This window comes from Myxocyprinus asiaticus, chromosome 31 (genome assembly GCF_019703515.2).
Source record: "Myxocyprinus asiaticus isolate MX2 ecotype Aquarium Trade chromosome 31, UBuf_Myxa_2, whole genome shotgun sequence".
Classification (NCBI taxonomy): domain Eukaryota; kingdom Metazoa; phylum Chordata; class Actinopteri; order Cypriniformes; family Catostomidae; genus Myxocyprinus; species Myxocyprinus asiaticus.
The window spans coordinates 35,376,393-35,396,611 of NC_059374.1; the positions used below are offsets into that span (position 1 = coordinate 35,376,393).

The 20,219-nt window shown below is 39.5% G+C and overlaps 1 protein-coding gene across 1 annotated transcript in view; it reads right to left on the reverse strand.

Annotated features, from left to right (window-relative positions):
- The window catches only part of LOC127422432 (MDS1 and EVI1 complex locus protein EVI1-A-like), a 218,961-nt gene that overhangs the window by 116,490 nt on the left and 82,252 nt on the right, over nucleotides 1-20,219 (reverse strand). Inside the window, exon 2 of the mRNA XM_051665947.1 lies at nucleotides 15,164-15,519. Coding sequence (XP_051521907.1) covers nucleotides 15,164-15,519 — 356 coding nt within the window. The remainder of the gene's footprint in view (nucleotides 1-15,163; nucleotides 15,520-20,219) is intronic.

Sequence of the window (20,219 nt, forward strand, 5' to 3'; positions counted from 1 at the left end):
CAATTATGCAAATGCAGATGCAAGCGCTTGGACATTGCATTGCCAATGCACAGTCTGGTTAAACATGCGTTCTTGCGTTACCATGGCGGGAACAAATCTCTGTACTCAAGGGGGCAATAGAGTTACCTTCAAACGACTGTGCAATTAAAATGGATGTGTTATTATTCAGGTCAGTCGCTATAAATATATTGAATTTATCTTACTTGCTCAGCAATATTCTCTTTAAACTGTTGTTCCGCTATTACAATAGTTGAGTTGAAAGAGAAAAAAACACAGTAGAAGTGGACAGTTCACACTAATCTCACTATAGCACCCCTTGCGGCAATGTTGAGAAAACAATGCATAGTTTTGTTAAATTATATCGTAAAGTATTGCAAAGATTATGTTTCGGTCCTCAGACTGCAAAGGATTTCATTTAATGATAAATACACTGGAACAGAGGTACGCTATTCCCTCATGATGCTTTTTTTTACTACACTGACATGTCTTTGTGCTACGCTACTTCTTTGGCTGTATGATGAAGTAAAGCAGGAAGTTCAGCACATGTTGAGTAAAGCACAAAACTGAAATGACGATGAATGAGACCACATCCACACTAATCCATTACCATTTAAAAACTCAGTTTTCAGTTTCCAAAGTATGCGGCAATTGAGAGCGTTTTCGAAACGCTCCATTTTCGGTAGAGGAAATGCCATTCTAGTGTGGACAAGAGGTGTAAAAGTAACGAAATTAATGCATTTTCAAAAGAAAAAAATAGTGCTGACATGGCCTGAGAAACAAGTGAGTAAAAGATCACAATAGATCACTGTTTTGAATTACAATACACTAAACATAAACATTATATTATTGCAAACAAGGTATCTCTACTCTCTAGGGAGTTTGTTTTAAAAGTTGCCAATGGGAGGGTTATAATCTGCGGGGTTACTAATGGAGAGGGCGTTCCTGTGGTTACCCAAAGATGGTACCTCGTCTTTAACAGCATCAGCAATTAGAGCAGTTCTCTGTCCTAACATTACCAAGACAGACCAAGAAAAATCCTGCATGATGGATCAGGGCTGACACAGCCAACCAAAAGGACTGTCTAGTGTGAATCTGTGTGTGTATATATGGGTGTATGTTTGTGTGTTAACCTGTTATCCAAGAGGATGGCCAGGGACAGTCTACCTGCTGCCACCTGGAAAATCTGATTAATCTTTCCTCTTTCCTCAATTCTTGGTCCAGTTCCAACTCTGTGTGTCTGTCAGTTTTTCTTTCTTTCCTTCATTCTCTCTTTCCCATGTTTCATTCATCTCTCGCTCATGTTCAGTCCATTTTCCTTTTCTTACTACAGTACTTTGTTCTTATTCTGTTCTTGTTTCAATTAATTGTTTTGGTTCTTGCTAACTCTCATTTTCTCTCATTTTCTGCTCCCCTCAACCTCCCTCCAACTGCAGGTTTAAGTAACTCTATCTGTTTTGCTGAGCTCTATTCTTGGTTGAGGAGGTAAGTGTGTGTGTGTGTGTGTGTGTGTGTGTGTGTGTGTGTGTGTAAAGGTTGAGTGGAATGTCTGAACTGTCTACCCCACACAGAAGTTTAGAGCCAGCTAACGTGAAACACATGATAATACAGCATGTGTCAGCTTCAATCACACTCTGCTCACCACACACACACACACACACACACACACACACACATACAGACACAAACTGCTCTTTAGCAACAAAAGCAATTAAGCACACAAGCTCTTTTACACACACACACACACACACACACACACACACACAGTTCTCCTTTCCACTCATTTGGGTACTTTATAAATAGTATCAGTCTTCTTGAGAGAGAGAGAGAGAGAGAGAGAGAGAGAGAGAGAGAGAGAGAGAGAGAGAGAGAGGGAGAGAGAGAGAGAGAAAACTGTTTAAAACAAAATAATATTAAAACAACAGTGTGCATACCAAACCAGAGATCCGAACCGAGCCAAAGAAAGCTGATCCACGCGTGTGTGCTTCTCTGAACTGGTTTAAGCAGGTAGAAGACAGAACTCAAGGAAAATACAGTAAAAATGCACTGCAGATCTGAACAAACTATATGAGAATGAGAGTATAAACAAACAAACTTAAAACATTCCCTGATAAAGTAGATTATTTGCTTCTGTGCACTTGTGTAAAGAAAGTTTGCAAAGTTTACACTTTAAAAGTTTATGACCTCATTGTCATATTAAACTACTGCTGTGTGAGCAGAAAAGGTTATGCATATGTCTAATGATGCTTAAACTACTAATGCTTAACTACTAATGATACTTAAAAATTAAATTCTGTTGCCATAGACTTTTTTTGCTCATGTAGACAGAATTTATTAATTAGACACAAACGAAAATGAGGCTGTAAAGGATAGAAGTCAGTCAAATTACATCTAATTTTCACAACCCTTTTTTCAAGACTTTTTTGTCCACTTGAAATTTTTTTAATGTTTTGTCGGTGGAGTGATTATAACCAGGTACCAAACAATATTGGGCCTAATTCATGAAATTAGTTGAATTAATTTGTGTAAATTCCTCATAGAATCACTTTTTAAAAAATGTGTCAGATTGAATTAAATGCGGCCTGTAGAGCAGACTATATTTCTATCCCCCCTAACCCTTGATTTTGTTCACGTCAATGGCGCATACCCGAAGGTGTATTATAGCAAAAAAGATGGTGAGCGAATAAAGAGACAGACAGGTGAGTGAGACAGGGTTAAGACATTCACGATACGCCAAAAAGTAAGAATGGTTGAAATAAAATCCTGTTTCCTCATATTAATGGCACGTTTTCCATCAACTTTCATTTTCGGTTACAAACATGATGTTGAGAGGCATGAATCGAATCCAACGCAACCCCACAGACCAAAAAACCCTGTCAAAACTTCTCAAACATGTCTGTTTAAAAACTGAACAGCTTCCAGGTCACTGGTACACATCTGCAGTATTTTCGTAATTAGGAAATTACCTCAGAAATGACTGGCGATCACGTTTTAAGTTTAACCCTGACACAATCGTCAGGTGTAGTGATTGACAGTTTGACAATGTGATATAAACAGATTTCCACCGAAAACTTCTGGAATACTTCTTTAATGCTCGCTGTCTTCGGCATGGTTTGACGGCATTGGGGGGGTATATGTTATTAGCTACTCTCATTGAGTGATGGCAGCAATGAATGTTTTTCAGGTTTCTGAGCAGAGGTTAAAAACAATGAAACACGATTTTCTCAAGCAAAGTTGGCAGATGTTAGCGTAGCTTTTTCACAACCACAACAAACTACACTTGCCTATGTTTCCTACATTTGTAACAGAAATCATGATGAGTGAGTCGATGAAATGTGTACAGTATCCAAAATTAATTTAGAAAATGTACTGGCGTAAGTATTTATTTATTTTTTAATTTTTTTTACTTGCCATTAAACTGTGTTTGGATTATTTTTATTAAAACATATTTTTATCTCTTTCACAATGAGTCGCTATAGGCTAGATTTTTGTTTTTGTTTTTGTGGTAGATCAGTGTTTCTCAACCTGTTTTGCCATAAGTACCAACCTGTTAAGCCATCCCTAACTGTGTTATTTTACTTTAAGCCATACGTGTGATTTTGTTAGGTTCAATAAAGCAAAATTACACGTACCCCTGGTTTGGAATCAATGTAGAAGATGGTACAGTAAAGTGCTAGCAATGCCATGGTCATGGGTTCGATTGCCAGGGAACACACCTGCTGATAAAAATGTACACTGATGAGCCAAAACATTATGACCACCTGCCTAATATGCTATTGGTCCTCCGCGTGCCGCCAAAACAGCGCCGAACCACCAAGAACTCTACAAGACCCCTGAAGGTGTCCTGTGGCATCTAGCACCAAGAAGACATTAGCAGCAGATCCTTCAAGTCCTGTAAGTTGCGAGGTGGAGCTGCTGTGGATCGGATTTGTTGGTCAAGCACATCCCACAGATGCTCAATCGGATTGAGATCTGTGGAATTTGGAGGCCAGGGCAACACCTTGAACTCTTCATCATGTTCCTCAAACCATTCCCGAAAAATGTGTGCAGTGTGGCAGAGCACATTATCCTGCTGAAAGAGGCTACTGCCATCAGGGAATACCGTTGCCATGAAGGGGTGTACATGGTCTGCAACAATCTTTAGGTAGGTGGTATGTGTCAAAGTAACATCCACATGAATGCTAGGACCCAATATTTCCCAGCAGAACATTGCCCAGAGCATCACACTCCCTCCACCGGCTTGTCGTCTTCCCACAGTCCATCCTGGTGCCATAATTTCCCCAGGTAAACAGCGCACACGTACACGGCCGTATATGTGATGTAATTGAAAACGGGACTCATCAGATCAGGCGACTTTCTTCAACTGCTCCAAGGTCCAGTTCCGACACTCGCATGCCCATTGTAGGCACTTTCGACAGTGGACAGGGGTCATCATGGGCACTCTGACTGGTCTGCAGCTACGCAGTGTTGAGACACATTCCTCCCGTAACCATCATAAAAATATTCTGTGACATGTGCCACAGTAGACCTTCTGTCGGTTCGGACCAGACAGGATAGCTTTCACTGCCCTCACGCATCGATGCGCCTTGGTCACCCAACATCCTGTCGCCGGTTTGTTGTTTGTCCCTCCTCGGACCACTGTCGGTAGGTACTCACCACTGCTGAATGGGAGCACCCCACAAGCCTTGCCATTTCAGAGATGCTCTGACCCAGTCATCTGGCCATAACAATTTGGCCTTTGTCAAAGTCGCTCAGGTCTTTACTCCTGCCCATTTCTCCTGCATTCAACATGTTGACTATGAGAATTGACTGTATGCTTACCATCTAATCTACCCAGACCTTGACATGTGGCCTTGCTAGGAGATGATCAACATCATTCGCTTCACCTGTGAGTGGTCATAATGTTTTGGCTCATCAGTGTATATCTTTGAATAAAAGAGTCTGCCAAATGCGTAAACTTAAGATTCATATCATCATTCAGTCTTGCATGTATTTTGTTCCAGTGCTGGTCCTAATGCAGTTTCTGAAGTTACCAGCGAATTGCCATGTAACTGCAAGTGCCAAATGATTTTATTTATTCGCCAAAGCCAAATTTTACTCGTATTTAGTGCTTGGAAAGTGTTAATTTTGGAGCCTGGATGTGTGCATGTGTGTGTGTGTGAGTTTATAAAACAATCTTTTGGAAACCCCCCAACAGGTCGGAATTCTTTCCTTGTGAGAGTGAGAAAGAGAGACAGAAAAGTAAGGTTAATTTTAATTAAACCCCACCCCCTCCTCCCCACAGAGCTTTTCAGCAGGTAAACCCCCTGAAACTCAAACACACCCCCCCATTCTTACACATCTAATGAGGTCATAACCTTCAGAGACACCCCCCTCACCTGGCAGTGTGACATGCAAACACACACCTTACCCTAAAAAGTGGCTTTGTCCCAACATCATTTGTATACCAGCCCTACAAGCAATTAACACAGACTTCCCCACCCTGCTTAGAGAGAGCAAGAAAGAGAAAAGTGCTGTTTAGTAGCCGTGCATTTCCTCACACTTTGGGTCAACAGCACATTTCAAACTTGCTAAGAAAAGCACCACATATAATATCATAGCTAGACATCCACATTCCAATGATGAGTCCCAAACTACATTATTGTTTCTGCTGAACATTCTCTGTCACTCAGAAATGTCCCATTACAGAAGTTAAATGCACTGTAAATGCCATTTCATGATGCTAAGGCAAACATCCCTATAGAGGGCAATAGTGTCGCCCACATTTCAGCCGTCTTGGTTTTGGAAGTATTTTTCCCATTCATTTCTTTCATAGGAATTTCAAAAAAGAGCTCCAAGCCATCAACCAGCTCCGAGGTGAATCACAACAATACATTAAAGTATTTGAAAATTAGACCAAAAAGACAAAGGTACAAGACTGTGTACTTCATGTCTTTAATGAGGGAAAGAACTACAATCCCATGCAGGATTGCGAATGATAATCAAATTTACAAACAATATGAAAATTCAAAACTATTGATTTAAAGTCATGGACCATAAGTAAAGAAACAATATATTATACGTTTAATGCAAAATATTCAGATTTTACAAATATATAAGTAGTTTGAGAGTGTAGGGAGACCGACTCGATTGCATCTGGTTCTCTGATTGGTTAACCATTCTCTGCAGGATCATGGATAGTGCAGTTCTTCACCAGAAATAAAAAAAAATACCAGCTATAAAAAAATAAAAGAATAAAAAATATTAACACAGATGAATGGCTTCAACAGAAGCATAAACCATTTTAAAGGCGGAGAACGTCAATACATTTGATAAACTTTTTTTCTTTAGAATAATATGCACTGATTAATTGTGCTCAATAAGTAAACAGGGTAAATTTTATGTTGCCTTTAAATAAAGTGACAGGGAAATTGTGCCAGTATTGTACACTGTAGTTCTCTGCCAGTCGAGTCCCAATACAGGAAAACCTGTTTCTCTCTCGCTCTTTCTCTCCATCCTCCTGAGAATGAGTGGGTGAATAAGTGGAGACGTTCTCAGTGAATACTTGAAAACATAATGCTTCGTAAAAACACATGAGGTGAGTTTAAGAAGTCTCTCTGAATGGTTTTGTATGTGTGATGTCAGTTTCCCTGAGACAGGGATTAAACTTCCTTTCGAGCCCTGAAAAAGACAGGAGGAATATATATCAGAGGGAAAGAATGAGGGTAGACAAGGAGCGGATAAATATTTCTGAGGAAGAATGACAGATCGAGTGGACGAGAGCAAGAGAGTGACAGACAGAGGGACAGAGAGGGAGAAAGAGAGTGTTTCAGGACAAAAGAGAGAGGGAGAGAGAGAGAGAGGATAGAGACCAAGATAGTGGGATGAAAATTCAGAGGAGTGTGGGGACAGGCATGCTGAGGAGGCATAATCCCTCACCCCTATTCACTGGCACTCTTAATCTCCAGCCACATGCATGCACACTCACTCATGCACACACACATTTTTGATGTTTTTAACTTTATTTGTAACTTTATTTTTTAACCTTGTGGCTGAGACATTATCAAATAGGATCCAGTATACTCAAGAGTTTCTCCTGGGATTTAACAGGAATAATCTGGTGTTGGGCCATTTTTATAAACTCTCCTCATATGATATCAGTGTCTCTAACCACTGTTAATTTTCTGAGAACATCTCTGGAAGAAACTGCGCGTTGGTAAGCAAAACTAGAACATGGGGTAAGAAGGGTGGTGTGAGACAGCGTGTGAGAAAGCTGACTGGGAAAAAACGCCTGCCTCTGCCTTCTATAGTCCTCGCTAATGTCCAATCTCTTAAAAACAAGACTGATGAACTTCAGGCCCGTGTTTCTAATACTCACGAGTTTAGGGACGTGTGTGTGTGATGGCTTTCACGGAGACATGGCTGACGGACAACGATACATGTTCTATCCTCAATATTGATGGAATTGGTTACTAGTACGATTGGACCGTGATCCAGAAATGACAGGAAAGTGACATGAAGGTGGAGTATGTTTTTATATTAACCCTCGGTGGTGCAATAATGTGACTGTACGGGAGAGGATTTGCCTACCAGAAACTGAATTACTGTCGGTATCGGTGAAACCGTATTACTTGCCCAGGGAATTTCCTCAGGTTTTCCTGACGGTTGTGTACATTCATCCCAAGGCAAATGCCAAAACTGCATTTGAAGTGATTTTTTCCATGTTGCAGAGACTCCAGTCCATTTCACCTGATGCTCCATGCTTTTTAATGGGTGATTTTAACTATAGTGATTGTAAAAAAGCACTAAGTCACTTTCATCAGTACATTACTTGTCATACTCGGGGCAATAAAACTCTTGATCTATGTTACGGGTCTATCAAGGGGGCCTATAGATCTGTTGCTGACCCTCCGCTGGGTTACTCGGATCACAGTGTCGTGCGCTTGCTTCCAACCTACAAAACTGTATTGCGCAGAAGAGGCACAGAGACACAAAAGGTCCCGAGTGGAATGAGGACAATATAATGGCCTTACAGGATTGCTTTGAGTGCAACCCTGTTTTTCAAAAGTCCTCTGACCATTTAGATGAACTTACTGATGTTGTGTGTAGTTCTATTTCTTTCTGTGTTAATAATGTAATTGCTATTAAGGTGGTCACCTGTCATTCGAATAACAAGCCTTGGATTAACAGTAAACTGAAAATTCTGCTTAGGAAGAAAAGGGGTTGTTTTTAAAAGTGGTGACAGAACTGCTTATTCTGTTATCAGGAAAGAGGTAAGGGCAGAAACTGAAAAAGCGAAACATAAATATAAATACAAATTCTGATCTCAGGGCTTTGTGGGATGGTATGAAATGAATGACGGGACTACAAGAGGGTAAAAGAAATATGGTCTATCTGGATGGGTATAATTCTAATGTGCATTTAACTAATGATTTGAACAAATTTTATCTAAGGTTTAACAGGGATCAAAATGAAGAAAGGTATGTTGTCTTGCAAGGCACAAATGTTTTTAATATTGATGCATCTATAGTGGCTAGGCTTTTTACTCAGATAAAGGTAAATAAAAGACCTGGACCAGATAATATTTGTGGTAAAGTGCTGAAGTCATGCAGTTCACAACTAAGTAGCATATTCTCATCTATTTTCAACATTTCACTTCAGATGCAAACGGTCCCACAAGTCCGGAAACATGCTACGATTGTTCCAGTGGCTAAATGCAGGAATCCAAAACCTAACCCTCACAAAAAACTTTCTGCATTTTTACATTTTCAATAAAACATAATTTAGTATGTTTTTAAGCAATTTGAATTAAGGGGACACTAGAAATGTCCTCATAAACCACATTTATAGCATAATACACTTGTAATTGCCAGTTTGTAACCTAAAAAAATGTCCTCATAAACCACCCAAACCTGCCCACACACACACACATGCATACAGGCCATATAAGAAACATATGCTCACACACACCTTTCCAGTGTTGTCAGCCCACTACCAAACTTCTATGCCCGGAAAAATTGTTTTATGTGTTTGTGTGTGTGTTTGTGTGTTGGTGAAGCAGGTGGCTGTTTTATTTACTGAAGTCATCTGAACTCGTAATTCAAAAGCATTCATTACTCAAACACACACACAGAGAGAGTAAGGGTTCAAATTTATGATGGTGTTTCAAAGAGCTTCTGGCCTCTAAAATTGCCTCTAACAACCACACAATCATACACACAAACAGACACCTGTGCACAATCAGAGACAAATTCTGTCACAGACACACTGTTTTTACCCAACCCCTTACACCACACAGTAGCAGATCCTGGCATAGGCGATATAGGCAGTCGTCTAGGGCGGCAACGCTCTCTGGGGCAGCACAACAGGGTACCTATATATATATATATATATATATATATATATATATATATATATATATATATATATATATATATATATATATAGTTACTTCATTTCTATATTCATTGTCTAGTTATTTTTATTTAAAGGGATAGTTTACCCAAAAAGGAAAATTCTTTCATCATTTACTCAGCCTCATGACATTCCAGAAACATGGCTTTCTTTCTTTTGTAGAATGCAAATGAATATTTTTAGAAGAATATTTCAGTTCTGTAGGTCCATAAAATGCAAGTGAAATTTGGCCAGAACTTTGAAGCTCCAAAAAGCACATATAGGCAGCATAAAAGTAATCCATAAGACTCCAGTGGTTAAATCTATGTCTTCAGAAGCGACGTGTTAGATGTGGGTGAGATACTGAAGTCTCTTTTTACTCTAAATCTCCACTTACACATTCAGACGTGAAAGTGAAACTAAACAGGCATCAAATGTGATTTTCAGATGTGAAAGTGGAGATTTAGAGTATAAAAAGGACTTAAATATTGATCTGTTTCTCATGTTGTTGTTGTTGATATTAAGAGGGGTGCCACGTCGGATCTCGCCTAGGGCACCAAGTAAGCCAGAACAGCCACTGACACCACAAATACACAAACTTTAATTTGCATACACAGCACTCAGACAATCACAAACAAACAATTGTGCACAATCATACAAGCAAAAATGGTCATAATCACACAAACTCCTCTGAAAAATCACAGAAAGAAAAACGTACACAATCTGTGTACAATCAAGCAAAACAAAAACCTGTGCACAATTACATAAATACCTGCGCGCAATCACACAAACACCTGTGCACAATCACACAAACAAACACCTGTGCGCAATCACACAAACACATGCGGCAAATCACACAAACAAACACCTGTGCACAATCTCAAAAACACCTGTGCACAATCTTACAAACCACTGCACACAATCATTCAAACAATCAACTGTGCACAATCTCACAAACACCTGTGCACAATCACACAAACACCTGTGCACAATCACACAAACACCTGTGCACAATCACACAAACAAACACCTGTGTGCAATCACACAAACACATGCGGCAAATCACACAAACAAACACCTGTGCGCAATCTCAAAAACACCTGTGCACAATCTTACAAACCACTGTACACAATCATTCAAACAATCAACTGTGCACAGTCTCACAAACACCTGTGCACAATCTCACAAACACCTGTGCACAAACACCTGTACGCAATCACCCAAAAAAACACTTGTGTACTATTATACAAACACATACGCAGACATTCAAACAATAACCAATGCAAGATCACACAAACACTTATGCACAATCAAACAAACACCTGTGCACAATCTCACAAACACCTGTACAAAATCATTCAAACAATCACCTGTGCACAATCCCACAAACACCTGTGCACAATCTCACAAACACCTGTGCACAAACACCTGTACACAATCACCCCCCCAAACAAACACTTGTGTACAATTATACAAACACCTGCGCAGACATTAAACAATAACCAATGCAAAATCACACAAACACTTACGCACAATCAAACAAACACCTGTGCGCAATCACCCAAACACCTGCACACAATCATTCAAACATTCACCTGTACACAATCACACAAAAAACACCTGTGCACAATCAAACAAGCGAACACCTGTGCACAATCAAACAAATGAGCACCTGTGAACAATCAAACGAACACCTGTGCGCAATCACACAAACACCTATGTACAAATCGCACAAACGCTTATGCACAATCACACAAACACCTTTACATAATCACACACAAAACCTATGTTCAAACATGCTCATAGATCTGTACAAACATTCCAGTACTTGTGGCTTGAACGTCCTAACGTCCTAACCCCCCCCCCCCCCACACACACACTTCATCAAAGCCACCAGATGGGTTTTGTCTTCATCGTACCCTAGCTGGTGACATCACTCTTTCCCACAGCAGAATTGATGATAAAAGCAAACAGATCTATCTTAACTCACATTTAGCAAATCAATTTTATTTTTACAGTCTCTTGCATATTGGCATATTGACGGCTTATCACACGCTGGGGCGGAGGGAGGGGGTGTAGAGGAGAACGAGAGGAAATGGCTGAGAGAGATGCTTAATGCCATTTACCATATTTAATGTGTCCATGTCATCATTGAATATCCGCTCTGAATAATGCCGCACTTCATCATAAATTCTTTAAAACTTATTTACTTAATGGTGAGAGTTATGGGCTGCTGTCAACCAGCTACTTAAACATAGTGATACAACACTGCTGTGCCTCGCTGTCATCCATCCTCGATCTCTCTCTCTCTCTCTCTTTGGCTTCTCAGTTTCTTAAATACATATTATTCAAGCGTGTAATAAATTACTGAGGAATTAAAATTCATGAAACCTTTATTTTTCTCTTCATCTCCTTATATAGGGAATGAACAGGAAAGAGAGACAGCGAGAAAAAGAGAGACTGCTTGCTCAAGAGACTGTAAATCTAACATTAGTAGACAGCAGCCTTTTCAATCATATTAAAATCTAATGTTTGCACATGTAGGACTGCTGTTGTCCACAAGGGCCATGTGTAGGAGGGAAAAGAAAATTTAAAAGAATAGCTCACACATAAATGTACATTCTATCATCATTGACTCAACCTCATGTTGTTCTAAACTCCTATTACTTTCTTCTGTGGAACACAAAATGAGATTATAGACTTTTATAGATTATTCCAAACAATGAAAGTGAAAGGTGACTGAGGCTGTCATACTGCCTAACATCTCTTTTTGTGTTTCATGGAAGAAAGAAAATCATATGGGTTTGGAACAACATGAGGGTGAGTAATGATGACAGGATTTGTCATTTTTCAGTGAATTATCCTCCATTAAATTAAAAAAATCTGTTCCATAAAAAATTAAAAAGCAAGTTTAAATGCTGTGTTTTCCAAAAAGAACCATCACGCAAGCTAATTAGAACAGTATTGAGTCAAATTTAACCATAATTACATACAGCAACCGAATTTAAACCATAATTCCATATCCTGAAAAAAAAAAAAATAAATAAAATAAAAGACTTTAACAACTTCTCTTAAAAACAGCATGGAATGGCTTATTAATGTTTAAATTGTCACCATACAAAAAGACCAAAATCCGACCTGAGTCCGCCAGAACTAATCATAAATAAACATTTTTATTGTAACAATTTGACTGCAGTTTTGTTGTAATATTATACAGCAATGCCATTATGGCACTCTTATTAGCCATTCTGAAGGCTTGTGGAATTGAATTGGTCATTCTCTTAGGAGGAGGCTTAAAATTTCTTTATCAGGGCAATACGGGGTCTATTTCAACTTTCAATTAGCCTGATACCCCTCCTGTGACCTCTCCGGCCTGGTGAAATTAGCCTAAACTGACCCTGACCAAGACAACACTCGACCTCTGGCCTTGTCCTGTGACCCTGGTTTTGACTGGGAGAGTAGACTGACCGTTATCTGATAGACTGGGAGGGCACAGGGAGGGGCATCTCTAAGAAGTGGTCTTTACCCAGGCTAAAAGCAGGATTTATAAGCGTCAGGATTTGATTGAGTATGGAAAGTTGAGGCACATTGGATTATGACTCCTCCCAGTATGACGACAACACAGGGGGAGCATTGACTGCTCTAATCTCTGAGTGAGGTCATGGCGCCATTTGACCAGAAAGACCGACAGAAGTAAATTATACAGACCATTGTTAGACAGCAGTAAACAGTAGCTGAGGGAATTGTTTATCATGCATCTGTGCTCGCATATAGACAGGACTCTTTATGAGTTTATTCACCATCTTTGTATAGTTGCCTTATAGCTATCCATTATCATCTCACATTTACAGAACAATGGGATATGTTTTTTATATACTTATGTTATATAACCGGTTGGTCAACCCATATCAGCGAGATCTAATTTGTCCATTTCTATTTAGTGGTTGTTTCATTTTTTACCATATTTGTTTGAAAATGCACCAGTTAAGTGTGACCAATACTGCCGTGCAAAGCCAAAACACTGTAACTGCACACTGTGCCAAAATTAAGTTATGACTGAAACCAGGTCTCTTCGGCCTCTTTCAAAAAGGAAGCAAAAATATATATATATTTTTTGCCAATCCAACTCAAATGCATTTAGTATTTTTGTAATTCGAACAAGGAAAAACACATGAAATCCGATTTTCTCAAGCCCAATCCAAATTTCCTTGTAGGTGGTTTGAAATCTGATTACAGTTTTATTTTTGTTAATGCATCTCAGTCTGAACGATCAGATGGTATTTCATGTGGGGTCTTTTTTCGTAATTCACTGTGCAACGGGTTATGTCAGGGATTGCGGCAAGAAGACATTCCTTTTTTTATGCTGCTGTCTGCTATAAATGTGTTCAGTGTTCAATATGTTTGGGGTTGCACACCCCCCCCCCCCCCCGAGTGGGCCAGAAAATCCACTCCCCTACTAAATAAATTTTACAATATACAACAGATAGTTGTAAGTTCGCTACAATGTATGGGTTTTTGCTAGTTATATGTCTGGATTACTGTAGCTGCAGGTGGTTCCCCCTCCTCTTGCAGCCGCTTGCACAGATGATTACGGGCAAACACGGGATATAGTGTGCAGGATTGAGATGCATTCAGTCATGTCATCGTACCTCAACTTGTAGTGCTTTTCTAACTATTGCCAAATCATGTTCTTGAAGGAGAGAACAGCAAAGTTGTGCTGGTTATGTTGAAAATCACTAACTAGCACTAGCGGGAGCCTTTTTGAATGATTAGCACTAGTATTTCTGTTATATTTGCTGGCCACTATGCATATATTGGAGGTTACTGTAGTGTTTGTGTCATCTTTATCAAAAAACATTTCAGCCACTTTGATCTATCAGTGCAGAGTCATCGGCCTCCACACCTACTGATGAATTTCAGTAACATAGGTTGGCAGAGGAAGAGTCATTTATATTCATTAGTATAGCAATAACTGATTGGACGATTCAGTAGTATTCATAAGGAAAACGTGACTATTTGACTTGTCAGTGCAACCCCTACTGCCCTCATGAAAAATATAATCAATGGCAAACCACTCATTGCTAAAGCCTCACACATGGTTTGCGTTGTTTGCACCAGTACTGTGGCAGCCAATGTGGAAGTGCTAGCAAAAGCGACTTCAGTTTAAAATGATTCAGTTTAAAAATCTGATCTGGCCACATAAGATTTAAGATTCGGCCACAGTGTTAACAAAGCCTTAGATTATGATCTGTCCTGTGACAGACAGGTTTCACTTAGCTATGCTTAAATTAAGAGAAAATGGAGCGTGGAAATTGAAATAATAACAAAATCCACGACAAAATTACAGTGTTGGTGTAATTACTGGGTCTTGCCTTTGTAGGGCAGAATATGAGCGTGAAATCTTTAGTCTAGTCATATTTTTTGATAGCAGTGGCATTTACATTTTTTTCAAGGATATTGGTTTGTTGAAATTATGTAGGAATTGGCATAACACTGACCAACAGCCTGTCTAGTAATCATGACTAATGGGATTACGGCAACAGTTAACTGGGGTTAGTGTGAGATCACAGAGTGGAGTAGAGGTGTTCCATCATAAAACATGAAGGCCAGGGTTAATCACACAGCCTTGCTACTGATGACAGCAAAGCTCTCAGTCCGACAAGCGGCCCATGAGCCCATGTTATCTGCTGCACTTTCATCCCTAACCGCGTGAAGATTTTCTTTAAAGTCTTGAGTAAGCCTGTTATCAGACCTCTGTAAGAGAATACTTTACAAATGTATCGTTTGATCCTACCTCCCATGTTTGGGACACATTTTCTGGGCTGTGTCTTGATGCTTCTTCATAGGGTCCAAGATGTTCTCCTGCCTCCAGTCTTCTCCGGCTCCAGACGCCCAGGTTTCCTCTGGAAAGACCCGACTCCCGAACTTCAAAATCTGGAGGCACTGATTTGAACCCCTCCCCTGACAAGTACATTGAGTTGTGGAAAGATGGGTGGAAGGGGGAGGAGTCAATTGGGGAAAGCGCTTCACTCGATAGGCCAGGGGAAGGAAGGTCATTAGGATTGGCCAATGTGACTGGATCCGCATCAGACACTTGCACAACTTCTTCCAGGTCATCAGAGGCGAAAAGAGAAAAGTCCTCCCCACCTCCTAAACAGAAATAAAGACAACATTATTCCATTTTAGCAATTTAAAGATAAATCCTCAAATTTCACCCCACTCAGAGGAACCCCAGGGGCCTCTGTACACTGGCCCAAGTCAAAAGAGACAATCCCCATGTCTATGACATTCTGGTCCCTAGAACTGGCTTAGGTCCCTGCTTCAAAGTAAGTATATGGGATTTTTTTTATTGTTTACCAGGGTAAAACCTTCATCTACTGTAGCTGTGCAATTTAAGGTATCATTGAACGTCTATAGCAAAAACACTGCAAGTTACACATCAAAGTTTAATGCTTAGGATCTTAATTATAAGCAATTGTAATAGTGATGCTTACCTTAGGAATACAATACAATTTCAATTCAATACATTTGCAAACATAGTATTAAACCTGTTTTAGCGCTAAAAACAAGTACTTTTGTTTGATTTGTTTTTGAAGACCCACACTTCTCATCCGCAACCAGCCTCTAACATGCCACAAACCCTATGCATATACGGGTAAATATACACAGTGCCATATCAAAATATTTGACCAGCAGGGCAGTTAAACAAACACAGGGAAAGGGAAAGTGTTTTACGTCTGCGATAACAGTTAATACAGTCTGGATAAGAAGGGATCTGGGGTGATAATCATACTTGCGGCCTTGCCGGTTACACCCACCCATCCTCCTTCTGAGGCCTCTTTTGAATGTTTGGATACGGGTGGTGACATCCATCGGGAAGAGCTGAGCAATTCTTAGACTCACTGTTCTGACACTTTTATGCTTCCGTTTTCCCATTTTTTTTTCTGTCGACCCCAGCGAAGAGGATCCAGTGCGAAAACAGCGGATGCTATAGCTGCTTGGGTTAATAATGAGCTAAATACAGGGAGGATGTTGTCTGCTGACCTGTGACCTCTTGCTCTGCTTGGAGAGGAAAACTAGCGCGTGGCTGTTGAGGGAAGTCTACATATTGTCTGTCCACAAATACTGTCCCCTCTGGGACTCAGACATATGATACTGTATATGAAAGGTTTGCTGACACATCAACACCAGCATGACCAACAACTCCTTGATAGGAATTAAAGGCTTTAAACAACAGTTTTTACTCTCCTCAGGGCCTTGGCACAAGGACCTTCCTGCTGAAAAAGAAAACGTAAACCAGCCTGATCTGGTTTAAGGATGTCTCTCGCAGCCTGGTCAAGATGGTCTAGCTAGTCTCCTTGCTTGGCCAGCTAAAAACTGCCAAAGACCTCTCTAAAACCAGAAAACTGACCAGCTAACCAGGCTGGGAGACCAGCTAAGACCAGCAAACCAGTTTAGTCTGGTTTTAGCTGTTTTTGCTTTCAGTAGGGCATGTTTTTGACACATAAAAGCCATGGTGCTTTGGGAATGTAGGTTCAAGTCCAGACTGCATCACGTCCCGATCACACTGTTTCACTTCCTATTGGAAATCAACAACATAGACCAACTTAAGATGGTTTGTGTAATTGGTTTAGTTGGTCTGAATGCCCAGCCAAGCTGGTGTTCAGCTTGTTTAGCTGTTCAACCGGCTGATCTCCAAGCTGACAAGTGCCCAATACCCATTTAAAACCAGCCTGGATACCATCTAAGACCAGGAAACAACCTTAGGCTGGTTTAAGGTGGCCTTTTCAGCAGGGCTCTCTCCACAAAAGTTTCCTGTCATTCTTTGGCGAATTAGCCTTCGTAAATATGCTAACATACCTCTGTTATATTGTAACTCTTCTGTCTAACCTGGCATCGCTGATGCACTGGGACCTGAGAGGCTGTGGCTAAAAGCTAACACACAGTGCTAACATGCTCTACCTAATGTGCCGTTGCTAACACGCTTGGAGCTAACCTGCTGTGCATAAGTCACGATGGGGCTAACATGCTGTGGCTAGCTTGCTGTGGCTAACGTGTTGTGACAGGTACTGGTGAGTGCTAATGAGGGCTGGGCCACCGTTCCTGCACATCTTCCTGTCACCTCACATTCCTAGCGTTCAGCGGGAGCTTTACGCTACACGGTGCCTTCAGATTCAGGGTCATCCAATTCATTCAGCATATTTTGGGCCTTATCCCATTAACTACCATCTACAAAAACCTCTTCTCTTTTTCACTAATGCCTACAGTATTATGAATGCAACCAAAAAACGTATCCATGGCCAGCCCATCATATAAGCAATAAAGGTGGCCGCCTGGCCAAAAACAACAAATAAGACGAATAATCACCAAATGCAAATTAACTGAAAGTTACAACAATTACAATAACCAGTGTTTATAAAATCGGCAAACAGTAAAGCTATAAGCAGAACACACTAATTTGCACAATATATTCATGCAGTAATACATTGCTGGGAAGTGCCACTTCTTATCACAGTATTATTAGACAGAGATTACACCTTCTTGTATAATGCTCACACCCAACAGAAATGCAGAAAAAATGTCATGAAAAATATTACTTTGTGGCTATTTGAGTGTTTGAGGCTTACTTTGATTAGCGGATGGCAGAAACAGTGCCTGTCAAAGCAGAGGGCTTGTAATGTTTTGTCAAGAAAAATCTGGGGAAGGAATTCAGACACTGCCGACATAAAGACGCAGAAAAACTCACACAGAGTGAAAATATGAGCCATTAATCTGCAAAATAACCAAACTATTCTATCTGCAAATATCTGCTCTTGAGAGGTATGTGTTAATATGTTACATATATTTATATTTGTTTATTTTTTATTTATATATTCGAAGTGTTGTGTTTATTTACCCAATTTAAAATATGTAATTTTGATCTAAAAATAATTTTTTCCCATTATTATTGCTGTAGCTACCTAATTTTCACTGATGTTTTAACTTTAATTCACTTTTGCACATATACTCTTGGCATCTTTTTTGTTTTCACTGATGTTGTTACACTAATAAACATTTACGCATAGTTATGTGGGTAGTTGACGTGTAATTTCAAGCATTGTCAGCAGTGTCCTACCATGTGACACACCTTCTTCATCTAAAACTATTTTAAACAGCATTTTCTTACTGTAATTGGTAACACTTTACAATACGGTTGTATTTATTAACATTAACTAAATTTGTTAACATGAACTAACAATGAACAATACTTAATAATCTTTGGTAATGTTAATTTCTACATATTCTAATGCATTGTTAACATTTAAAGTTTTATATGTTAAGTTATCATTAATGAATGCAATATGAACCAACATGAACAAACAATGAAAATGTTTATTTTTATAAATTAACCAAGCTTAATAAATTCTGTAAAATTATATTTTTCATTGTTAGTTCATGATATCTAATGCATTTACTGTTAACAAATAAAACCTAATTGCGATGTGTTACTCTGTAATTATTATACTTGCAGTTTCCATTACCTCATATTAATTGAGACATTAGTTTATTTGTAGCCTACTTTAAGAAAAAAGTTTAAAGGTGATTACAATTTTAAAAAACTTCTGAACACAACATTTGCAACCCATTTTACTTCCATAATGCAACATATTTAGAATTCAACAAGATATTCATCAAGAAAAAAATTGATTTTATTTTTTGGGAATTTATTGGATTGTGAAACGTGGACATTTAATGTTGTGTCTAGAAGGTAACTTTAGATTGTCACAAAGTATTACTTGAGTCACATTCAACAGTGTGTTTATTGTGTTTATTTGGAATGCCGGATTTGAAGAAACCCCAAAACTACCCCTAAACCTAATCTTAATAACAGCAAAAGTGATTCTTGCGACACTTTGCGACAATTGAGCAAACCTTCAAGACACGACCGAATTCCAGAGTGGAGCCAGACCTGAATATGTGTGACGATTATGAAGACAAACATGCTTTTTCTTTGGTCTGTGTAATTTACATGAAAACAAGAAGCAAATTCTAAAGTAGCATTAGACAATATTTCCTACTCACTATAGCAAGGACTGAATGGTTAACAATTTTTGAGTAAAATCAGAAATGTTCTGGATTTGCCTGACAGCAGTGATTACATGGTAGCCCACATCTGGAAAGGGTCATTAATGCTACAGAACTGAAAGGGACATTAATTATAGTGTAAATTATGACAGCCTTCTTTATTTATGAGTACTGTGTACAGTTATAGACTGTGGTGCTCTCAAAGGTGAATAACATGTTCAAAGTAATAGTGGTAAATAATGGTCTACAGTGACACAATTTGACAACATGACTTTGCCCAATGCATCTTACAGGCCCTTGTGGAGAGTAGATCAACATCATTCATTGAAATTTAGAAAGCCACATTTCTTCAGAATGATACTGCCAAACTTGATGCCTTCAGCTTCATAAAGATATTACTTGTGACTCTGAATCACAGGTGATCTATGCTAAGTCTTTCCAGATGCTATGTTGTGTGCCATTTACAATATTTTACTTAGTGGCATTGCTTGCACGCACGCGCGTGCGTATGTACTTTAAAATGACAGCTGAGGTCCAGGTTAGGTCCTCCACCATACGCCTGTGGATCCACTAGGCACGAGAGGACAAAATAATCATCTGAGCAGGGCCGTTTAAATTGCTCCTGCCCACAGAGAGACTGAAAGTTAGTTGGCCACACTCTTCAAACACTGAGCTTTTAAAGGTAACTCAATCTCTCCTCTGCCAACCCTGCCTTCCTGCCGCTCCAACTGATCAGCTTTATCCTGCCTGTTAAAGAAACGAGGGGGAAAAAAGGTACGGTACAG